General features: G+C 37.1%; 1 protein-coding gene across 9 annotated transcripts in view; it reads right to left on the bottom strand.

Annotated features, from left to right (window-relative positions):
• LOC127938645 (ras-specific guanine nucleotide-releasing factor RalGPS2) overlaps positions 1 to 23,864 on the bottom strand; it is a 99,728-nt gene that overhangs the window by 53,076 nt on the left and 22,788 nt on the right. For 3 of the 9 annotated variants that reach the window (XM_052535394.1, XM_052535400.1, XM_052535397.1), the window contains exons 2-6: positions 17,447 to 17,540; positions 16,547 to 16,679; positions 16,358 to 16,462; positions 11,906 to 11,956; positions 3,326 to 3,409 (exon numbers count right to left, since the gene is read on the bottom strand). In XM_052535394.1, the coding sequence (XP_052391354.1) occupies positions 3,326 to 3,409; positions 11,906 to 11,956; positions 16,358 to 16,462; positions 16,547 to 16,603 (297 nt within the window). In that variant the 5' untranslated portion in view covers positions 16,604 to 16,679; positions 17,447 to 17,540. Of the gene's footprint in view, positions 1 to 3,325; positions 3,410 to 11,905; positions 11,957 to 16,357; positions 16,463 to 16,546; positions 16,680 to 17,435; positions 17,544 to 23,864 lie in introns of all 9 variants that reach the window. The other 6 variants (XM_052535395.1, XM_052535401.1, XM_052535398.1 and 3 more) reach the window with 4 other exon arrangements.

The raw sequence follows: 23,864 nt of genomic DNA, 5'->3' as shown, positions 1-23,864 counted from the left end.
GTGGATAGAAGGAAGAAACTTAGAATTTGATGAGAGTGGAAGAAATGAGACAAGAGCATAAAGGGTGAGGTGAGAAGAGAAGGTGGGATTAAAAAAAAAGACAGAAGACAAGGTCAGATGAGTGGAGAATGAGAGGAACTGACATGAAAAGAGACGGCATGAGGAGAACATGCAGAGAAGAGACCAGAAGAAAAAAGAAGAGGACAAGAGGGGATGAGACTGAAAACTGAAACAAGTGACAACCAAGAATAGAAGAGACAAGATCTTAATAAAAGAACACAAGACGAAAAGAGAGTCAGCGGAAATGAGATGAGAAGAGACCAGACAAGAGAAGAGAAAAGGGAAGACAAGGCCCTGAGCTACAAGATGAGAAAACAAAAACAAAAGAAGGAGAGAATCTGAGAGGACAAGAGACAACACCAGAACATGTGCAGAAGAGAAAGAGAGAAGACATGAGACGGGAAACTGGAAGAGAAGCAGCGAGACGAGAAGAAGCTTGAGAAGAACTGACATAAGAAGACTAATAAAGAAAAGAGGAGAAGAGCTAATGAAGATTGAGACAACACAAGAAGAGAAAAGACAAAAAGAGAACAAGACAAGAAGGAATGAGACAATAAGAGAATGGACTAAGAGGAGATAAGAAGAAAAGACAAGAGGGTGAGAAGAATAAGAAGGGAAAGAGACTAAATAAGACATGACCAGAATTAAACGAAGTGAAGAAAAGAGAACGAGAGGAGATGAGAAGCGAACGAGAACGAGAAAGAGACGAGAAAAACCATTGTATTTTAAGCTCCAGACGTTATGCAGCTGCGGACATGTAGTGTTGAAACATCACTCTTCCTCTCTTCCTCTCTTCCTCTCTTCCCTGTCTCATCTCCTCCAGCCCCTGCCAACCTCAGCCCCCCATTTCCATTCCTCCTGTTGATTTTCCAAACTCTTCTTTTCCGCTATCCCTCCCTCTCCATTCCTACCCACATGTCCCATGTTGGGACACACACACACACAGTGAGGTCATTATTTCACCCTCTCCCCTACTGTGTGTTCCCGTGTGTTGTTCTGAGACTGGATTACAGAACCTCTGGATAAAGCTGGAACGTCTCAAACCAGTGCAAAGGATGTAATGACTAATGAAGAGAAAAGGCAAATGGTCCTGCAGACATTTATACTCAAACACAAATACACCGCGCAAAAACCTGCTGTATAACACACACACACACATTAAACACAAAGAGGAAATAGATTTTTTTGAGCCTGATTTTGAGCCTCTAGTCATGCAGAACGTTTCCACACATACTCCATTAGAGAATATTTCAGCTCTGCGCTCCTTTTATTTCATCTAAGTCAAGGAAAACAACTAAAAAAAAAAATCAAAAGAACAAACTGAAGAAGAGGGAACGACTGAAACAAAAAAACATCACACACACCACAGACCTTATGCAAATATCCCTCAGTAAAAGATACGCTTATGTGCCTAATTTTTAACATCTGTCAGTGGGTAATCTGTAGGGTCTGTCTGTATGCGTGTGTTTGCATAAGTGTGCTCTTATACCCGAGTCTGCTTCCATTGTGTACATGAGAGTAAATGTAATGAATACGCTTCATATCTGTGCAAGACAGGCCAATTCATTGGCTCAAAATGTTTATGTGAGTCTTTGAATTGGGGAGCTTAAAGGTCTAGCGAGAGAGAGAGAGAGAGAGAGAGAGAGAGAGAGAGATAGTTTAGCTGTTAGGTGACATTAGGTTCCAATCCTTTTATAACGTTTTGTTCCCGATTCTCCAAGCATCATCCTTCAGAAAGTACATTTGTGCTGGCAGGCGAGAGCATGCGGGTTTGCTGAACAGCCGTTTTCAGGATGTACATTAAGAAAAGTTTCCACAGAACACAACACAAATTCCTGACTGCTATTCTCATTTTTGTTACAGAGAGCTAGCCATATTATCAGGGGAGAAAGTCTGTCTGTGAAGGTGTGTTTCAGTCTTATAGGGTGCAAAAACAACTTCTGCATTGAATAGAAGCTTTTATCAACTAGTATTCCCTTCTGTTTACACACTATCAGCGTCTGCCAATTATGAAGCAACGATTGCACACAGAAACATGTACACACTCAGCAGGGGCCACATATTTCTTTAAAAGCCAACTGGATCAAGCCAACATCTTTGCTCAGGCCTCAGTGGAGCGATAAGCTTTTCAAACATCCTCATTACCTGCTCACTAGTTTGGTTTCCCACTTGTCTCATTGACCTGGAGTGAACGTAACATACAATCACAGTTTGTGCATAGAGTCCAAATTCTGTTAACAAGAACTTTGATGGTGACATCATTTTCCAACCTAGCCAATCCAAGGCAATAAAGCCAAGAGATTTAGGCCAGAAACATACTCATACTCGAGAGGCCTACACCCTTCGTGACCCAAACATTTACCTGCACCAATGCTTTTCTACACTTTGATGGCCAATCATTAACACAAACCACTCAGAAACCTCATTTTCTGCTTTTTAAGATTTTACTTTTTAAAAAACCAAACCAACTCTCAAAATGCATGTGCAATGCACTGATTATAATGTTTGAAAATGTTATGTGCAAATTATGTTTCTCCATTTTAGCTTTTTTTTATAGAAAAATGTATATATATACACATACACACATTTCTCAAAGAATCCTGAAAAAAAGTATCAGTTTACGCAAAAATATCAAGCAACACAGCTGTTTTTGGATCATAATAAGAAATGTTTCTTGAGGAGCAAATCTGCATATTTGAATAACTTCTGAAGGATCATGTGACACTGAAAACTGGAGTATTAAAATAGAAAACTGACACTTTAAATTATAATAATAATACACAACATTACTATTTTTTTTACAATTTTTTTGTTCAAACAAATGCAGTCTTTAAAAATAATAACAATAATAATAATAATCATCTAACTGAACACAAACCTTAGAATGGTAGATCATATATGTTTTTGGTTTGATTTTAATTCTAACATTTAATTTAGCTTTTATTTAGCAAAATAACATCTACATGACCTGTAGATTTTTTCCTAATATTTTAAAATCCCTTTATTTCCAAAGAATTACACGTTTCTTAAATCTTTGTTGTTACTGTTTGTTCAAATTTGTGTTGTTTTATAAGTTGCTGTCATCATGATTTTTTTTTTTACTTGCCAACAATATGACCACCATGCCCCTGACACGCCACTGACACTTGACAAAGTGCTTTAATCTTTAGTTAATTTTAGATTAATTTTAAGCAAGTCTATAATTAATCAATCACTGTCTGTATCCAAGTAATGGGGCAACAGTAAAAAAGTGTCTACAGTTTACCTGGTTAAAGCGTCGTGTGAAGGCCACAGCGTTGGGAGCTGAACTGTGTTTCTCCTTCTTGTTCCAGCCACAACTAGAGAGTTCCTGTAAAAACAACAAGAAAACAAAAAAATAGTCATGTAAAAAAACTAAACTAAAAAAATCCACAGTCCAGTTGGTTTGAGACTGGGAAACTGGACAGAAACAAATCAAGTCAACCAAGCACAGCAGGAGGTGGATGATGGTCTACAATGCCAAAAAAAAAACAAAAAACAAATCAACTCAGGACACCTGAAATACGGTGAGCATCACTCATGAGCAGTGACCCTAGAAAACATCATTAATGGGGCATCTGATAGCAAAAGATTGAATCAAGCTTTGTACACTTGATTTTGCATCCAAAACCAGAAGTCATCTCAGACTCCGATGTCCGTCATCTGAAAACGGTGTTGGTCCTCTGTCTTGCTCACATGGCGTGACTGATTGACTGAACAATGATGGAAAAGCTTTTGAAATAACATTTAACAATGTGTTTTTGGCATCAATCTGACATGCTACATTTCCAGAACACGAACATGACAACTCAACTCTACGTGTTCTGTCATCTATGAAACGTCTAAGGGTAAAGCCGTCGTGACAGTCTCATATACGACATATCGGCCACGCTTGGAGATTGACATTTGGAAACTCCTGACCATAATCATGCAACCGTGCATTACACAATTACACCACGCGCTCAGACATTTTCCAGTAGAGAATCGGTTGCAAACGAGCTGTTAGCACCATCAAAATACAAAAACAAACTCTGATATGCATTCAACCACAGAGAGAGATTTAATTCCTGTCAGTTGTGAGAAGAAAAGCACAGAAAAGCTTCTATGATAGGACTTCCAGAACAATGAAGTTAACAATCAAACATATTCATCACGATTGTTCAATGGGAATGCACCTAAACCCGGCACCAACGCAAGCGCAATCTCTCATGGGGTCACACTGGCAAACAGTGACTTAATGAGTCAGCAGCTTAGCAACACACACAAACACAGATGTGGATATCCAAGCCAACACACACAGAGCTAAGTGTGCTTTCTGCATTGTGTCTCCAGCACCAACAACCACCAAGATGTGCAGATGAAATCACTTCTGCTGAATCAGATTCTCCATGTGTAACAAATCTGAGCCCCAAGTGTAAGGTTCAGCATCTGTGATAAGGAAAATCACCTACTGAGATATAGTGAAACCAATTGCTACCCACTCTGAGAACAAATTAAAAGGTTAAAGGCAGATTCCCGTTCTTCTAAGATGTAAAGCATTTCTGAGACTAAGGTAGAAGTGAACTGAACAATGACTTTAAACATTCAATTGAATGCTGCAAAGGGTAGCTACTTAAGTAATATTTGGACTTGTTACCAAAAAGATGCAGGCTGGAAACCCTAAAGAAGGATCTCATCCAGAAACTACACTGTCCATGTGTTATCTAAATCTTATCGTACACTAAAATGTCAAGAACTGCCTCAGTCTAATCGGCTGGATTTACGAAAACATGCATTTTCTGCTTTGTTTGAGTCATCGCATTTTACAATGACTTATTTCTAGAGTAAATAAATAACTGTGGTTGATTAGTCAGATGGTCTCTTCCTGTCTCATTGGGAGTTTTTTTTTTTTTTAAGAAAAAGGTGCAAAGTAGATAAGTCGATAGTGCTCAAAACAAAAAAACATGAATCCAAACCAAAAACACATGCAAAAACAAAACACAAGACACCAATCAAAAGTAAAACACAAGATAAAACAAAAAGCACACCACAAAAATAAAACAAGTCAACAAACTAAATAAAACAAGACAAAACACAAAACAAAACAAAAACCAAACAAAAATAAATAAAACGAGACAAAACAACATACAAATTGCAAAACAAACAAAAATAACAAAAAAAAAAAAAAAGCCCCACACCAAAATATAAGACAAAACACTAAAACAAATCAAATTCTAAACAAACATTTTACCATGCAATAACCAAGCATTTGAATCTACAGTTGGAAGAGTAGTTTCCTGACCATAAACTATAAAAAAATAAGACAAAACCGGCAAGCATCCGTGGGCTGAGGTCAAATACTGTCGGTCTTATTTTGGCAGCGACAGATTGAATAATGTACAAAGCAATGAACCCAGGGAAACTCATGGAGGAAATAAGGTAAGCTAAAAGAAAAGTAGTTTGATGGGAATTATATATATATATAATATATATATCTCCTCTGTGATTCTCAGTTTTATAGATTTCAAACCTTCAAACAAAAACAGGTGGGAGGAAGTCAGTTCTGTTCACAGGGAGCACTGTTATTGCACAAAAGTCTTTAAAGCAGTGGGGAGTCAATAAAAAGGGGATCATAGCTGTGTTTTATGTTCCCCATCTTTAATGTTTTATAAAAAGGCATTTACTGTATCTAAAATGCAACATAATTTTATTTATAGCTGTAAGGACTTAAATGCATATTCAACCCAATTTAAACAATGAAACAAGGCTGTTCTAATACCATTTCAGGAGGTATTCATTTAACCCGCTGGGAATCATGAATTATATAATGGGAGATGAACAGTAATGGAACAAATGCTTGGCAGGGATGCCAATGAATAACTCTATGTCAAACACTGGCCTCGTGTCGGATTCCTTATATGACATTCAGTCACTTTACATTAACTGAACCTTAATATCATCACCTGGTCTGGAAACCTGGAGCTCACCCATAACCACAACTCAAAGTCAGACATAAACAGGGGAGCTGGAAATCAAAGAAAGAATTTCAGTTGACAAGGATGTGGACGTCTCCAGCCAGTACAATATGGACTTTAAAAATACATACATTTAATACTAATGTCACAGAATGGGTGGGCAATGCCACCAGGGCTAAAATCCAACCATTTTTAATAATTTTAGTTACCGTCTGACAATAATACTAAAAGATTTTTGGGATGGTTTACTAGATTTTTTGTGAGTGCTCCAAACAAACCCAAACCCACCTAAAGCAAAGTGAACTCCCAATAGCCCATCTCAATTACCTCCAGAGGTTCTCAGATTTTGACTCACTGCATTAAAGTTTGCGGAGGGAAAAGTTATTTTGTGTTCCTCATAAAAACTAACAGCATACAGGATAGTGAAGACCTAGAGATATAAATAATGATAGAATTTATTGTGGAATAGACTGTTTCTTTGAAAAAAGTTAACTGCCACCACAAATTCTACAAGCTCAAGCCAGATAACTAGTAAGAACATAAGTTGCACATCTAGAAAATCAAACCGAAACACTGAAACAGACCCTCACCTGAAGATTATAAATTTAAAATAGAACACTTTTCCTAGAAACTGTGTTCTAGTGATTCTCTCTCTCGCCTGTAAAAGAGTTTTGCTTTAAAACCAAATAAAAGAGAACGAGAACATGCCATATGTACCATGCGTTAATCTCAACTGCTCTACAGAGCTTGAATCAGACAGCATCCTGCCAAGCTAATGCTACTACACAAATGTGTTCAAAATGGGCGAAGATGAGGAACTTCACTGGGGAAAATATCTTGGGGCCAAACTCTCTGTTGTGAAACAGACCCACACAATAGTGGTGACTTACCTAAATGGTTGCACCTCTTTAGCACGCTATATCTGAGTGCAATCATGCCGTGTACTAATCACCCACAAACAGAGTTTAACCTAGGGCTGCTCGATTATGGCCAAAATCATAACCATATATATATATATATATATATATATATATATATATATATATATATATATATATATATATATATATATATATATATATATAAATATATATATGTATGTATATGTAAATAACTTTACTATGACATCTACATTTTAGATACCAGTGAAATTTCACGAATCTCAATAATCAGCACAATACTAGGGTAAACTCAGAAAAGCAAAAAAATGTGTTAATCGTTGACGGCCATAATCACGATCAAAACTTTATTCCCATAAATTGCACAACTCTAGTTTAACCAGATGCTAAATGCTCTGATATAGCAATGATTATTGAAAAAAAATGTTCACCCAAAAATTATATTTCTTCATCCAAACAGATTTTGAGAAATGTAGCATTCCCTCACTTGTTCACCAGTGGATCCTCTGCAGTGAATGGGTGCCGTCAGAATGGGAGTCCAAACAGCTGATAAAAACATCACAATAATCCACACGACTCAATTAATGATTTATGAACATTTTTCTCCTGATTCAGACAAGATTACTTTTTCAGTTGATTATTTTGATGTTTTTATCGGCTATTTGGATACTCATTCTGACGGCACCCATTCACTGCAGAGGATCCATTGGTGAGCAATAATGCTACATTTCTCCAAATGGGTGAGTACATTTTCAGCAAATTTTAATATTTCATTCTCATTATTTGTCAGGATAAACATCTCAAGCAAAACAGACCTTTTATAAAAATACATAAAAAGAATAGTACTGAATATAAACTTAGGTATATGATGTATATATTATGTATATGAAACCGTGAAGCATATAAAAGACAAATATCCATTTCTTGTAATGTGAAAACCTTATGGTTTTCAGGATTGCTGGGCCTTGACCATGTTTTCTGCATTTCCTTTAAAGCAGAACATGAAGACAGAGTGCTGGTTTTAACATAATCTCTCATGTTATGCATCATATCCATGTGTCGGGCTAGATGCCATGTGATCTGAGCAGCTAGTTTATAATTGGCACACGTGTGTCTGCAGTGGTCTTTTCCGAGACCCTAATAGCATGCTTCATGATAGTATGTGTGCAACAGTTTGCTCCATTGCAGAAAAAACTGAACGACAACGTGCATCATAGCCATGAAAGCCAGAGAAAGCCACTGGTTCCTCTGTTAACGCTTACAGACACATTACAGCGCAACTAACAAGGACACTTTTACAATTGAACACACAGATGCACCATTCATGTGGCTCTGTGCAACAAATTGATTAAAGATGCTGATCTATTATCCTTCAAAGCCAATGAAAGCATCTCCAGAGGCAATCCTAGAAGAGAAAACCACAGGTTATCAAAGGCTGAATTCAAATCAGCATCTCTACCACATAAAAGTTTACTCATGCACCCTCATTCCAAACCAAACCCATGTGACTATTTCAGCGGAAAACAACAAGGACAAGGTGTCCAAGCTGCTCTTTTTCATGGAATAAAGGCCAAAAATGACAAAAACCTCTATAAGATACTGAATTTTCTTTGACTTCTTTCAGGATTTCACAGGTGTGAAAATCTGATGTTCTTAATTAGAAATCTTGGCAACTATTGGCAAACATTTGGTATTTTTGCACACAGATGGTGAAGATTCTACTGAATAACAGAAGACCACTTCTGCTTCTTTATCGCTCACTCTTACACGCACTTCACTTCAGTTTAGCAGAGCTCGAAATCACTCCTGCTTCTACTGCCTCATAGACAACTACAGACAACACACTCACGGTCACAAAAACCCACAGACAACAGAAAACTCCATGAACTGTTGTCGACCCTTCTGTTACGATGAGTTTAACAACCTCTACTGGAACACAAGCTGCTTCAATACAGCCGCTTCATCCAAAAATATTTAGCAACCTTTGCAGAGTTGATAAAACCGCCATTAATAAAAGCAAACTAATAATAAAGTAGAAAAACAGCCAGGTCTGTCAGCTCACTGATATCACTGCATTATTCCACTCAAATCAAACCAAGCTCTTCATTCACCCAGGGCACTGTGGGTCACAGCGTGCTTATAAGTGCCTGTAAAAAAGGGTAATGGGGTGGTACAGAGAACAGAGCAGAGATGTTTGCATGCATAAGCTGGAAAAAGTTACGTAATTTTATGCATCCCTCTAAAAGACATTTCATGAAGTTTTATTGTTTTAACGCATGTCCAAAAGCCTCTGGTCTGCATTACAGCCAGGAGCTCATATTGCTGCCATACAGCATCATAGACTGGTCTTCTGTACACTGTACATTATTAGTGTGAACATCTTACAGAGGCACACTTTTGACTACAGCCAGAAAACTTTTAAGAACACCCAACCGTCACCAGAACAATATATTTTGTGTCATAATAAGAATTACTCTACGCTACCTTCTGTCCTAACACTTTACAATGTGTAATATCAGAAACAACAGTGCATGATGAAGCAGTAGTCTGATATTCACATTCATATGACACCCTTTGCGTTTTACTCTCATGTTACACAACAACAAAAATGGATGTGCTGCTAGATTCAGAGAAAGCGCAAATAATCCTTCAACAAATCCCTTCTCCAGAACAGCCAGATGCACACAAAACGAGACCGAAAGCCAGATCGGATCCAGAAGACCCTTCATCTATACACATCATTTGTCGACTGCTACGCATGTTGGCTAAATCAATCCCAGACATTTTGAAAGTCGAGGTTAGTTCTGTATTGTCTTCCAGAGAGCCAGACCCTCATTTTTCCGACCAGCCGTTTCACCCTTTCCTCTCCAAGAAAGCATCCAAAAAACTGCTGCCAAGAAACTGCATAATCAATCAAACCATTCAACGACAGAAAACGGTAGACCTAATCACACAATTTACTGTAATTACCACAAATAATGACTAAAAAATCTAAGCCAGACACAATCATTTTGCACAAATGCATTAAATAAATCACATAACATTTAGTTCCCCCTCAGTCGTCTCTTAGAGAGTCAGAAATAAAAAGCCCCAAATGCTACATTAGTATTCAATGTGTGGTAGCCTCATCAAATGCTTTATAAATCACAGTCTGTGTGGCTGAAAGCCCAACCTCACAGACGGTGGATAAAACATGCCTGCGCTAATAAATCATTCGGAGAGCAGAGAGAGAGAGAGAGAGGGAGGGCAACATGGAGGCAGTGAGTGGAGACCGAGGCCCAGGTGTCAATAAGCAAAATAACCACAGTCGTTTATTTGGTACTCTATACAGCTGTGGCTTTCTTCTACAGACGTAGTGCCTCTAAGGTTCGGTCGCCAGGTCTGAGATTTATCCCCCTCAAATGTGTAATATCCTTCACATTCAACAGGATAGTTCACCCAAATATGTCATATTTTACTCCTCATCATTTTAGTAAGATAGTTTGTAGAATGTTGATAATCAAACCTCTTTGATCTGCTTTATTTTGCATTAGAAAAAAAAAAAAAAAACGTAACATAAAAAGCTAAACAAAAGCAAAACACAAAACAAAACAAACAAATATATATTTTTTTAAGTACCTTCTTTTATGTTCACAGAACAAAGTCATACATGTTTGATACAATATGATGACTATTTTTATTTTATTTTATTTTATTAATCTATTTATCCACTAAGGCAAACATATTTGAAGCAAAATTATTATAAGATAACAGAATTATATTTTTATGGCAGAAGCAATTTTTTTTTTTAGGCTGAGACCAACTCATCTCGAGTATAAAGGTGTCAGTGAAATAATGCTTCTGTGTTAAAAATGTTTGTTAATGAAATGAAATGTTAAAAAAATATATATATTTCAGTGTAAAACTTTATCTGGTGTGTGTTTTACTCCGTCCAATGAAAGCTGCAGATGAAGGGCCTAAAGAACAGGAATATTTCACTGTGCTCTTACTGCCCTCTGCTGGGAAACAGCACTGACCACACATAAACCAGGTCTAAATATCACAGGATATTTTGTTACCAGAGGCTGGTTTCACCGAACTTGTCCAAATGAAACACACTGTGTATGGGTGACCGTGTGAATATGACCTCTCAGTCAGAGACAGCGCTGTGAGTCAGTCACACGGGAATCACACAAAGCATCTCAGCTGGTTTAACCAAAGAAACCCAAACTTCATAATATCCTAACCAAAATAAACATTCTGCACTAAAAGAGAGAAAAAAAAAAGGTTTTTTTTCCATCGGGAATTGACTGTAATTGTAGGAGAGCAAATGTATTTAGAAATAAATAAATGAGTGCTGGGCAACGATTAATTGTGAATAAATCCAAATCGCATCCAAAATAAACGTTTTTGTTTACATAATTGATGTGTGTGTACTGTGCATATTTATCATGTATATATAAATACACACATGCATGTTTTTAAGGAAAAAACAGTATATTATGTTTATATATTAAACATTTATATATAATATAAATTACATAAATCTAAATATATATAATAATATTTTCAAAAAATATACCATATGTGTGTGTGTATTTATATATTCCTAAAAAATATACACAGTACACACACATATACCATATAAACAAAAACTTTTATTTTGGACATGATCATTCGGGATTAATTGTTGCCCAGCACTAAAATAAATAATACAATTAAAATATACATATCATACATGGCCTTTTCAATGTTTTTATATACACACACATGCATAAAAAACAACAACTATACTATACATGCTATATATATATATATATATATATATATATATATATATATATATATATATATATATATATATATATATATATATATATATTTTTTTTTTTTATGTACAGCAAATTTTCTTTATTCCGCTGCAACTGGAAAGTGTAACATTTGGCCTGTGTACTGTATAAGTTAGCACAGTGCTATAATGAGCAATAGACTTACCTCAGGTTGGATGGCTTTGAAGACCGGAGCATCCATGAGAGTGATCTGACCCTGCAGGACAGCACAGATGACAGATCAGCACACAAAACACAACTTCATCATTGTCACATGATGGAAGACACTATTGGCACTTATTCTGAATTTTTTAAGAGGAAATATCTCACTTAGGAATTTCTTTTGTACTGGTTTTTACTAGAGGTGCTGCAGAGGTCATCTTTGAGGTGAGCATTTATAACAGGAGAGTTTCTGTATCTATTGGCTTATTTGAAACAAGACTCTTTGTCGACTTCACTATCCACCCTCACATGAGAGCGTGTGAATAGTCTACACACTCACTAACAGACACATGAATAATATATCACCTTTTGTCCACTGCTCAGATGTCATTCACAAGACATTTTCCACAGATGCGTGAATGTTGTACATGTGGGGTCACCGCGGAGAGTATGAGTGTGCATGAATAAAACACACTTCAGCATAGACTTGAGACTGGGACTGGGATGGTGTACTGTATATAGGTTAATGGATTGGGCCATAAATAAATAAAGTGCAGAAAGATACTCTGTAGCCCAGATAAAGACACTTACAGGCAGGCATGTGCAGAATCAGGTCAGCGCATTCAGTCAGGCAAACAGAGAGCGTCCCCTGGTGACACTATATATAATTTTACACTGTTTCCACTTCTAATAGAAGCTTTTCTTGGCTTTGGGCATTTGCCTTTCATAGAAGCTCAGGTGTTTCATTATATAAAGCTGATAGTAACTAATGTACATCTGTGCCTTGTGTACATAAACTGACAGTCACCAGTGATAAGCTACTGCTAAATACTGTAGAAACTTCATCTTCTGTAAAGCTGCTCAGCAACTGTTTATCGTAAAAAGCGCTATACAAATGAACTTGAATTGAATTGAACTGAATTAAAGCACGTATGAGTCATCAAGCAGTTGTGTATCTTTTCCTCAAGTTCAGAGGAGACTTTGGTTTGAAACACAGTCCTTGTATCAGCGGAGAGAAGAGATCTTGATAGCCCTGCTCAGATTCTAGTGTTTAATTTAAACCCTAGAGAGTGTCGCTGCCTGCACAACCGTCTGCCAAATAATCATTCATTATTACTCAAACTGTACTCAACTATTTACTACTCTCTCTCTCTCTGTCTGTGTGCTCATATCTCTTTGTTTTCCATGTGCTTTCCTAAGGTTTCTTTGGCTGCATTTACACCTGCTACCAGAGCCATTGCTACAAGTCACAAGAGACGGGAAGATTTTTGTCGAAGGTCACCCTCCTTCGTCTCTTATGTAGTTTCTATCATCAAGGACTTTACTGAGACCCTTCATCATATTGTTTGGGAGGCATTCAGTTAGGGCTGCACGGCAATCATAATTGTCAATTATTTCCTTGAAATTGTAATTTTTTATTAATTTGTATTAATTACAATATTACAATTTACATTGAATGATGTTTACACCATTGTTTGATACAACTGCATGAAGTATTTTTATATGAAAACAAAATGAAAACACTCTAACTGAAAAACCTTTAGTGCTTCTCTATAGTATTAAGCCTTATTGGTTTCTTCTTTAAATGATAAAAAAGTAAAAATATGAATGGTATTACAATTTTATATTATAACTACAACAATGGAAAAACCCTTAAGATAAGATGTAGAATGAAAAAAGCTTATCTTAAGCGTGCAGAATAACTTAAGTGGACTCTGAACGATTAATTGCTGCTTTGAATGATTAAGTAATTGTGGCATCCATAACTGTAATTGTGATTAGAAATTTTATTAATTGTGCAGCCCTAGATTCAGTGATTAGATCAAAAATCATATCTGGTGGTGTCTATTTGTGTTTGGACAACCTGAGGTGAATAATTTACCAAAAAAAAAAAAAAGAAAAAGAAAAGAAAATGATGTCGTTATTAACTCTTCATCATGTCTTTTTAAACCAGTAAGTTGTTCAGGCGCCTGAGCAGTGAAGGACAAAAAAGAAAAACAGTTCTTCCACCTTCACTATGACTATATAATATATAATAATAATAACAATAATAGCATTATAAAAAATATTGTGGTAATATTGCACTGCAAAAAAAAAAAAAATAATACTACTACTGTTATTACCATTTCTAATAATAATAATAATAATAATAATAATAAATATTATAATTATAAAAAAAATATATTTTACTCATTTAAATTATATAGTAAATAAATATGAATTGGAAATAATATCACTGTATTTTAAAATAAATGTTATTTATTCATAATAACAAATACAAATTATTATTGTTATTATTATCATTATTACTTATTTTACAGCACAATAGTACAAACCGGATTCAAAAAAGTTGGGACACTTACAAATTGTGAATAAAAATAGAATGCAATGATGTGGAAGTTTAAAATTTCAATATTTTATTCAGAATACAACATAGATGACACATATAATGTTTAAACTGGAAAATTTATAATTTTAAGGGGAAAATAAGTTTCATGGCATCAACACATCTCAAAAAAGTTGGAACAAGGCCATGTTTACCACTGTGTGGCATCCCCTCTTCTTTTGTTAACAGTCTGCAAACATCTGGGGACTGAGGAGACAAGTTGCTCAAGTTCAGGAGTAGGAATGTTGTCCCATTCTTGTGTGATACAGGCTTCTCAAGTTGCTCAACTGTCTTAGGTCTTCTTTGTCACATCTTGCTCTTTATGATTTGCCAAATGTTTTCTTTTGGTAAAAGATCTGGACTGCAGGTTGGCCATTTCACTAACCGGATCCTTCTTCTATGCAGTAATGATGTTGTAATTGATGCAGTATGTGGTCTGACATTGTCATGTTAGAAAATGCAAGGTCTTTCCCTGAAAGAGACGACGTCTGGATGGGAGCATATGTTGTTCTAGAACTTGGATATACCTTTCAGCGTTGATGGTACCTTTCCAGATGTGTAAGCTGCTCATGCCACACACGCTCATGCAACCCCATACCATCAGAGATGCAGGCTTCTGAACTGAGTGGTGACAACAACTTGGGTTGTCCTTGTCCTCTTTAGTCCAGATGACATGGAGACCCAGTTTTCCGAAAAGAACTTCAAATTTTGATTTGTCTGACCACAGAACAGTTTTCACTTTGCCACAGTCAATTTTAAATGAGCCTTGTCCCAGAGAAAACACCTGCGCTTCTGGATCATGTTTAGATATGGCTTCTTTTTGACCTATAGAGTTTTAGCTGGCTCCGTTGAATGGCACGGTGGATTGTGTTCACTGACAATGTTTTCTGGAAGTATTCCTGAGCCCATGCTGTGATTTTCATTACAGTATCATTCCTGTATGTGATGCAGTGCCGTCTATGGGCACGAAGATCATGGGCATTCAGTATGGCTTTCTGGCCTTGACCCTTACACACAGATATTGATCCAGATTCTCTGAATCTTTGGATGATATTATACACTGTAGATGATCATAACTTCAAACTCTTTGCAATGTTTCTCTGAGAAACTCCTTTTCTGATATTGCTCCAGTATTTTTCACCACAGCATTGGGGGAATTGGTGATCCTCTGCCCATCTTGACTTCTGAGAGACACTGCCACTCTGAGAGGCTCTTTTATACACAATCATGTTGCCATTTGCCCTAATGAATTGCAAATCGGTCCTCCAGCTGTTCCTTATATGTACATTTAAATTTTCCCGCCTCTTATTGCTTCCTGTCCCAACTTTTTTGGAATGTGTAGCTCTAATGAAATCCAAATGCGACAATATTTGGCATGACATTCCAAAATGTCTCACTTTCAACATTTGATATGTTATCTATATTCTATTGTGAATAAAATATAAGTTTATGAGATTTGTAAATTATTCCATTCCTTTTTTACCCACAATTTGTACAGTGTCCCAACTTCTTTGGAATCGGGTTTGTATTATTGCAATAGTAATATATTTTTTTATAACTATAACGACAACAACAATATAAAAACAGTAATTTACAGCTAATTTACAATACCAGTATTTATGGCTGTCTTCATTTCTTTGCATTAAACGGTAAAATAAACCAGAAGTCACCAGGAGGACCAGTGTGCTGCAGAGTTTAGCTTCAACACACCTGTGTGGAAGTTTCTAGTTATGCCTAGTAAGAGCTTGATTAGTTTGATTAGGGTTGGAGCTAAACTCTCTGGACACGGGCCCTCAAGGACTGAGTTTGGTGACCCCTGAGGTTTTATACTGATGAGAAACAGCACAAAGAGCTTTAAGCTTCTTCTGGTGACAACAGATTTATAAATGATTTGCATTACAAATTCAGTAAAGAAAAAAAAAACTTCCTGTGTTGTAAAAACATGCATGTGATCATAAGGAAAATAAAGAAAAAACATTATTCCTCCATTCAATATGTCTGCATAATCTGGGAGAATAAAAAGGGAAAAAAGTGTGGACACAAAACACAAACGCACACAGTTTGACTTACTGCATATTCCTCTGGCGTGACCTTCAGCACGTCGAACACCACAGCGTCGAAACTCTTGAGCTCCGAGGGACCCTTCTCACTGAGGGACTCTGAGCTGCTGCTCCTCTGGAGGACACAACGACAGATGGAAACTTCTCATTTGATTACGGTATAAAACATGCAGGGTGTTTCATGTGTGTGTTTCCTGACCTCTGAGGCCGGGGTCGTGAAGGTGGAGATGCCGAGCTGGCCATTGAGGACGTCCATTATTACCAAACCATCAGACACTATGGTAAGAGCTCACTCACCATCGTCATCCTCATCAGCTCGCCTGTATGGCCCCCTGCACACACACACACACACACGCATTCAGACCTGGACCTGGCGATTCCTAAATGCACAAAACTGGTAAGACTACAGTGTTTTCTAAAACAACTTGTTAGGGCTCCATAAACCTGCCCAAAACTATAATACCCCCACTTCAGTGCTTGGAAAAGATAGTTTCTGCTCTTTATTTGTATGAAGCTCCTGACTGTGGATTTACAGCGGCTTAAGAGATGTTTTAGCAATGCTTTCCAGTCAAGTACATCAGCAAATCCTCATCTTCGAGCCTCTCAGAGTCGTTTTGGCCGGGGATTTTGGATGGAAAACAGATTTATAATGCTCTGAGACGACTCGGGTCAAGTCAAGTTTTAGTGAAGTGATAAAAGTGTACATCACTTCCACAGAAGACGTGCACAGCACGACTGTTGGCCTCACTATTAAAACACTGCGTCAACATTTAGTTACACTGAAGCAAAAGCAGGTGTTCAGACAGTAATGGGACTGACAATGACAGCATGTGTGTGTGTGTTTGGAGAGTGAACAGGTGCTACGAAGCCATTAGTGTGTGTGTGTGTGTGTGTGTGTGTGTGTGTGTGTGTGTGTGTGTGTGTAACAGGTGTTGCGGAGAGTTTAACTGACTTTACAGCACTGCCAAACTGCAGACTCATGCTATTCACAACTCGTATTCAGTCATCACACACAAATACAGCAAATAACAGCAGCACAAATGCTTTTGTTTGGCAAAAGATTTCAGCACAAGAGATCAGCCACACACACGTTAGTCACCGGTTACTTGTCAAATGCACATGGTGACGGCTCCACTGCGTCCTCCGCTGCACTCGCTCGGCTGAATTCACTCGAACCCTCCACTGAACGAAACCTGCTGGGAGAAAGATCAAGAGAAGAAGAAAACACGTTACCAACCGAACATATCTTTTATCTCATGACTGGACGAGTCTATATGGAGTTTTCAGCTAGTCAGGGGTTGTGGTTTCTTTTTTCTTTTTTTAAACATGTTTTCTGAGTTTAGTCTTATTTATATGTAAAACATGGTTTTGTTTATTTCTGCTACTTTTAAAACGTTAACATTTTAATGTTTTACCCTTGCACCCAGTAATCCATTAAACGCAAAGAATATTCATAATTACACATTTGAAACGATGGTCTAAAAAAAAAAAATTTAATTAAATAAACCTAAACTAACTATTAACTTGATATAAAAGGTGAAAAATGATGAACTAAACAAAACTAACTTAATAAACTAACTAAAATACTTACATGAACAAACTAACTAATGCTTAGAAATCAAGGTAAATATCACTTGTGAACAGGATGTTTTTGATTTATTATTATTATTCACGTCATTACCAATCAAGCTATAATTGTCATTTCAACTATTCCATTAGTTGAAATGAATTGAATATTCATTTCAACTAATGGGATAGTTGAAATGAATATTAGTCATCATTTACTCACGCTCCTGTCATTACAAACTTATATAACTAATATACTGAAGAACGAGAATAATATTAGTTTTGGTTACTATTGACTTGTAGACAACATTTCTCAAACTATCTTCTTTTATGCTCCTCAGCAGACAGTACGTAACACAGTACGTAACTGACATGAGGATATGAACGGTGTTGGATATTGTTAGTGGAGGGTGAAAGTCTCTCTGAAGAGAAACACTCAGAAACCTGACAGATGAACGCTGCATCAAATAGAAAGACACTAGGTGGTGTTGTACAGCACTGGACACAACAGCAGCTGCCATGGGGCTGAAGTTTCAGAGAGTTCAGTCTCAGGTCAGTCTCCAGAGGATTGTTTCGGACACTACACACACATGGTGGGACGAGCCAGATGCAGAGCAGGATGTCATGCTTTCTTTCCCTGACGTACCTGGAAATAGGCTTTAAAAACATCACACGGCTGAAGCCAGCAAAACATTCACTGCACATCAAGGAGAACAAGCTTCCTCAGTCTATAAAGCGAAAGCTGAACTGAAACCATTCACTCTGGCACGTCTCAAACATGCAGAAATGAGACCTGCTTCAATGGTTTAGAGAGATAACCCACAGATCTCAAAGCAAAGCGCCATGTCACCTGACTAGCAAGAGGATAATCCAAAAAGCATCCAAAAAAAAGAATTTTTTTACAGACAATAAATATTCGATTCTCTATCAGTTTTGTTTCCATGATGTTACCATGGCAATAAGAGGATGACTCCACAGAAAGAGCCCAAAACGTTCTCAGATACAGGCCCACACGAAACCTTCGCCCACAGAGCTCACTTATTAATATACATTTCTGTCCAAAAGATTACTTTTTATATGAAAGAAATGCATACTTTTATTCAGAAAGTATTAACTGTTACAACAATATTATCTGAAATTTCCATTCACCAAAAACAAAACAAAATTGTTTAGCAGCACAAGTGTTTCAACATGGATAATAATCAGAAGTATTTCTTGAGCAGCAGATCAGCACGTTACAATGATTTCTGAAGTAATGATGAAGAAAATCCAGCTTTACATCACAGGAGTTAATTACACTTTAAAATGTTAAAATAGAGAACGAAGAATCTAAATTGTAATAATATTTCACAATATTTCTGTTTTTACTGTATTTTTAGTCAAATAAAGGCAGCTTCGCTGAACATGACAGACTTTTCTGTAGTATACATATAGCTTAATGATTTATTATTATTGTTTAATGAATTATTCAGTATGAATATGCATATGCATTATTAACACAGCTTTTAATTATTCATTATAATTAACAGATTAACGTTTAAATACTTTTTTTTTTTTATCTGAAAAAGCTTACAGGGCACTAACTGTACAAGACTATAGTACATACTGTTAATAATAATTAATAATTTAAAGTTTAAGGCAACTAATTTAACATATTTCACCATGTTTAAGTCAATTTTAAGAAGAAATCTGTGAGACCTTCTAAAGAATGGATTGAAACATGGCAAAATACCTCTAAATATACTCTTAGTAGCTGACCACAATCGGATTAGCTGAAATATATAATAAACATAACGAGTGGTGGATTTGTAGGATTATGAGTGACAAGTGAATCTATTTTGCTCTGTTTTAATCTGTAGACAGATGACCAGGAGTGTAAAACTGCATGTGAAGACTATGTATGTACAGGCAATCGTGGCTCCATGACTGACGGCCTCATGCGTCATGCTCAGTTGAAGGTAAAGATGCGTGTGCATATTCATAACCACTGCAGCTGTCAGAAGGGCAACACAGATCACCTTCACATGCGTCTGTCTGTCTTACGAGGGAATGTTTGCGTGGGGAGCGTGACTGTGTGACGGGAATGATTCATGTGTGAGATCTCGGAGGTTGTTGAAAGACGCTCCGAGGCACGGCGGAGGCTGGAATCGAGCGAGGGATGGATCCGGATGAGAAAGAGCGTGGGAGGTGTCGCTGTCTTGTTGCAACCTGCCGAAAAAAAACAGTGTAACAGAACAGACACACTTGAGTCTGAAGGAACGAGCTCAAGCAGCTGAACAGCTCAGTTTTCAACCTTCATTTACATGGGTTCCTCCTTGATCTGTCCCATAAAATGTCTTCATTAAGCTTTCAGCTGCTTATAGTTTTTGCTTTTAATATATGTGTGTGTGCTCAGTAAAGGTTTTGGCACTTGTCAAACGCAATCAAAAAAAGAAATCTTGGACATGATTTTAAGAAGTTAAATGGTCCTGAAAAAAAAAAGGCATGCTCATACTGTTTGCAGTCAAAAATGACCGCATCGGAAATGAATGGGAGTTTGCTCCGGGGCCCTTCGGAGTCCTATTCATCCAGATTTCATTTGACATTCAGAGAGAAAGAAAAAGAAAAAAACCCTATGGAATAAGCCTTGAGGGAGACGATAAGAGAAGAGCGTTAAAACGGAAAATATGATCTTTTGTGGTCCAGTGAGAACAAATGAATAAGAACAAGTGTGTTACTGTACAGTCTCTGTGTAAGAATAATAACTATACGTTCATGTAAGCACGTCTCTAACAGAGAACAATGGCAGCTACGCACAAACACAGGGAAATATCAACATACTGCATCAGAAACGCAAGGAACAGACAATACTGCAACAGACCAAACATCATAGTTCAAATAATAATAAATGAAATAGCAATAAGGCATAATGTGTCCGTCCCACTACAAGAGCCAGTGTGAACGTGTAAAAGTGTGCAATCACTATCACAGGGTCGATCAAGAGACCACCCAATAACATCTATCTATTTATCTATCTACATGCATACGCATAAATATATATATAGAGAGAGAGAGAGAGAGAAAGAGAGAGAGACCGAGAGACAGAGAATTATAATAATAATTATAATTTAGAAGATTATTGTTATAATTTATTAAAATCATTAAATTGTTTTTATCAAATAATTTTTATCAAATAAAATTATTATTATTATTATTATTATTAGTCCTACGAGTCACAAAATAAATTACCAAAGTAAATTGAAATAAATAAAATCAATTAAAAATTAAATAAATAAATAAATAAATAAATAAATAAATATATATATATATATGCCATTTTACAGTATAACTATACAACTATATATACACAATTTCAATACTAAACAGTTTTGGCAGTCTCATTTCTTTATTTTTAAATGTTAAACCATCAAGCTTGTTCGGAAAACCACAGAGAGCTCTTAAAGCTTCTCTTTTTTTTTTTTTTTTTGACAACAGCCAGTTCATAAACGCTTCTAATTACAAATTTGTGATGATAGTTGGTGCATCTTACGTTCCCAAATGCATGGTATAAGCAACCCAGAACATGCAGAACAGCATTTACTGCAAACCGGACTCGCTCGAGTCGCTGAAAAGACAGGATCATGACCTGCTCCCGTGTAAATGCTGCTCTTCTTTCTAAAACCCACAGTGCATTTAATTAAACTGCAACCCTTGGTATGATTTTGATTTTATTTTGACTAATCATGCAGCTCTAAATGTGTAACCTCTTCACCAATCAGTAGTCAAGAGATTAAGTGCAGCCCAACTGAATGGCTTTCAAGTCAATGCTAAGAGTTTTTGACATCCAGTTGTGTGTGATCGAGTGTGTCTTACTTTAGACCGTCTGTGAGAAACATGCGCTGTGCCTGCATGTGCCTTGAAGTGAAATCAAATGACAACCGTTCAGGCTTGAAATGACAATGAAATACATGCTGCACTGAAGCATCTCACAGGCCTGATTAATATCAGATGGATGAGTCAAGCAGTTTGTGTATGTCTGCATGTGGCTCTCTGTCTGAAGGAAAGCAAACAGTTACTGCCAGAATTCTGTGGTAACACAGGCTTGAAGTTAAGGATGTTAGGAGAGACAGAAATAGAGCGACGGGTCTAACAGCTACTGCACATAAAACACAATACTGCCTGCAATTTTGGAGGAAAAGGAAGTTGATGCTTGTCCTGAAGAGACAGTAGCAGGTAGCTTGTTTAACAGCAGATTGTGTGTGTGTGTGTGTGTGTGTGTGTGTGTGTGTGTGTGTAAAAAAGGACTTGAGAAACAGCCAGCCTGTCAGCACTCTAATTATCATCCAAAGAGAGACAGACTATAAAAAGCCAAGGTCACAGCACACTCTGTGGCAAAGTGCTGATCAGAAGCAGAGGAATTTGACAAATCGAGTTGAGTGTGATGCTGATGGCTGATGATAGGCTTGTTCTGTGTCTGCGTGTGTTTACAGGTCGTCCGGTTGAGGAGGAACACAGCGCTTACTACATACAGTGTGCGGCACATACAGTATAACAGGTATGGGATGTTCATTACATTATTCAATGTATTTAGGCTCAAATAATCATAAAAAAAAAATTCATCAATAAAACAATTTGAATTTCTTCATTAAAACATTATTCCTGTAGTGTCAGATTTGACACAACAAAAAAAGACCGATTTAACTCTGACCCCAAACTTTTGAACAGCAAACTTAAAAACTGACATTAAAGTTTAAGTTTTCAATGCAGCACCACAAAATATACAATAAATGTATATATGAGGGGACAAAATGAAAAGAATTCAAACTTACAGCAGTTGAAGTTTTGAATTACATTCAGTTAAATGTGCATCCTGTCACATGAAAAAAGAAAGAAGAAAAGATTACAGTAACCTGTGCTCACTGTCCTTTTTTGTAAAGATCAATAAGTGTGCGTGTGCTGGAGGTTGAAAGAGTCAGCAGTCAAAAAAAATGCGAATTTCGAAAATTTGTCGAATTAAAAAAAAAATCCACGCATTCAAAATTTAGGCGTGCGTTAAAGGTACAGGATGTAGGACCTGCCACTAGAGGGCACAATACCAAAACAATAATAATTGCGTGGTTTGATGACGCTACGGAGCGTGGAATGATGGGATTTGTTGTCTTCTACCCAACCGCTGACGGACATCAATAAGATGGAAAGATAAATCATGGATTTAACGCGAGTTCAACGATTTGCGTGAGTAGATAACATACAAAGTCAACGCATAGATGCGATCAGACTAGGGATCAGACTCGTCCTTGTGCGGGTCTAGAGATGCGATGCCCCGCGTTTGGCGTCTATGCCCCATAATAATAATCTTGTTGATCGATTATAATAGCATACATTTTTGGTAACAATACGAATCAAAACAACTCTCCTGTCGAGTAACACAAGCGAGATTGGCATCTCTTTCTAGTTAAAGTTTGTAACGAAGCTACTTCCGCATTTGTCCACGACACTGTTGTCATGTGGTTTCTAAGTCAGTCAAGGCGGTAACAAAGGGTAACAAACGTCATTGACAGGCGACTGCACTGCCCCGTGTCACAGTTTAGAATGGGAATTTTCTCATGATTTACAAGTAGTTGAAAACATTACAGATATTGTTAGTAATAAGCTGGATAAAATTATATAACACTAGCCTAGTGGTTTTTGGATATTTTACTGCAAAAATCTTATAAATTGTACCTTTAAGGAGACAGCTCTAAGGCCTGCCCCGGGTTTACTTCACATTCCGTGTTTTGTTCTGTCTCACACACAGCCTCATCTGTACAGCTTTCAGAAGGCGGACGAGCTCGACAAGCAGTACCACTTCTGTCTCATCATTAGCCGTGTTTCCACTGTCGTGCCAGTGCGAGCCAGAGCTTAAAACAGGCCAGACAGGGCTAAAAGCCTCGGGCCAGTAGCAGAGGCCAGAATAGCGCAGGGTTTCCACA

The sequence above is a fragment of the Carassius gibelio genome, chromosome A20, assembly GCF_023724105.1.
Source record: "Carassius gibelio isolate Cgi1373 ecotype wild population from Czech Republic chromosome A20, carGib1.2-hapl.c, whole genome shotgun sequence".
Taxonomy (NCBI): Eukaryota; Metazoa; Chordata; class Actinopteri; order Cypriniformes; family Cyprinidae; genus Carassius; species Carassius gibelio.
The sequence above is the reverse complement of the archived record's forward strand: the minus strand, read 5'-3'. Positions and strand labels throughout refer to the sequence as shown.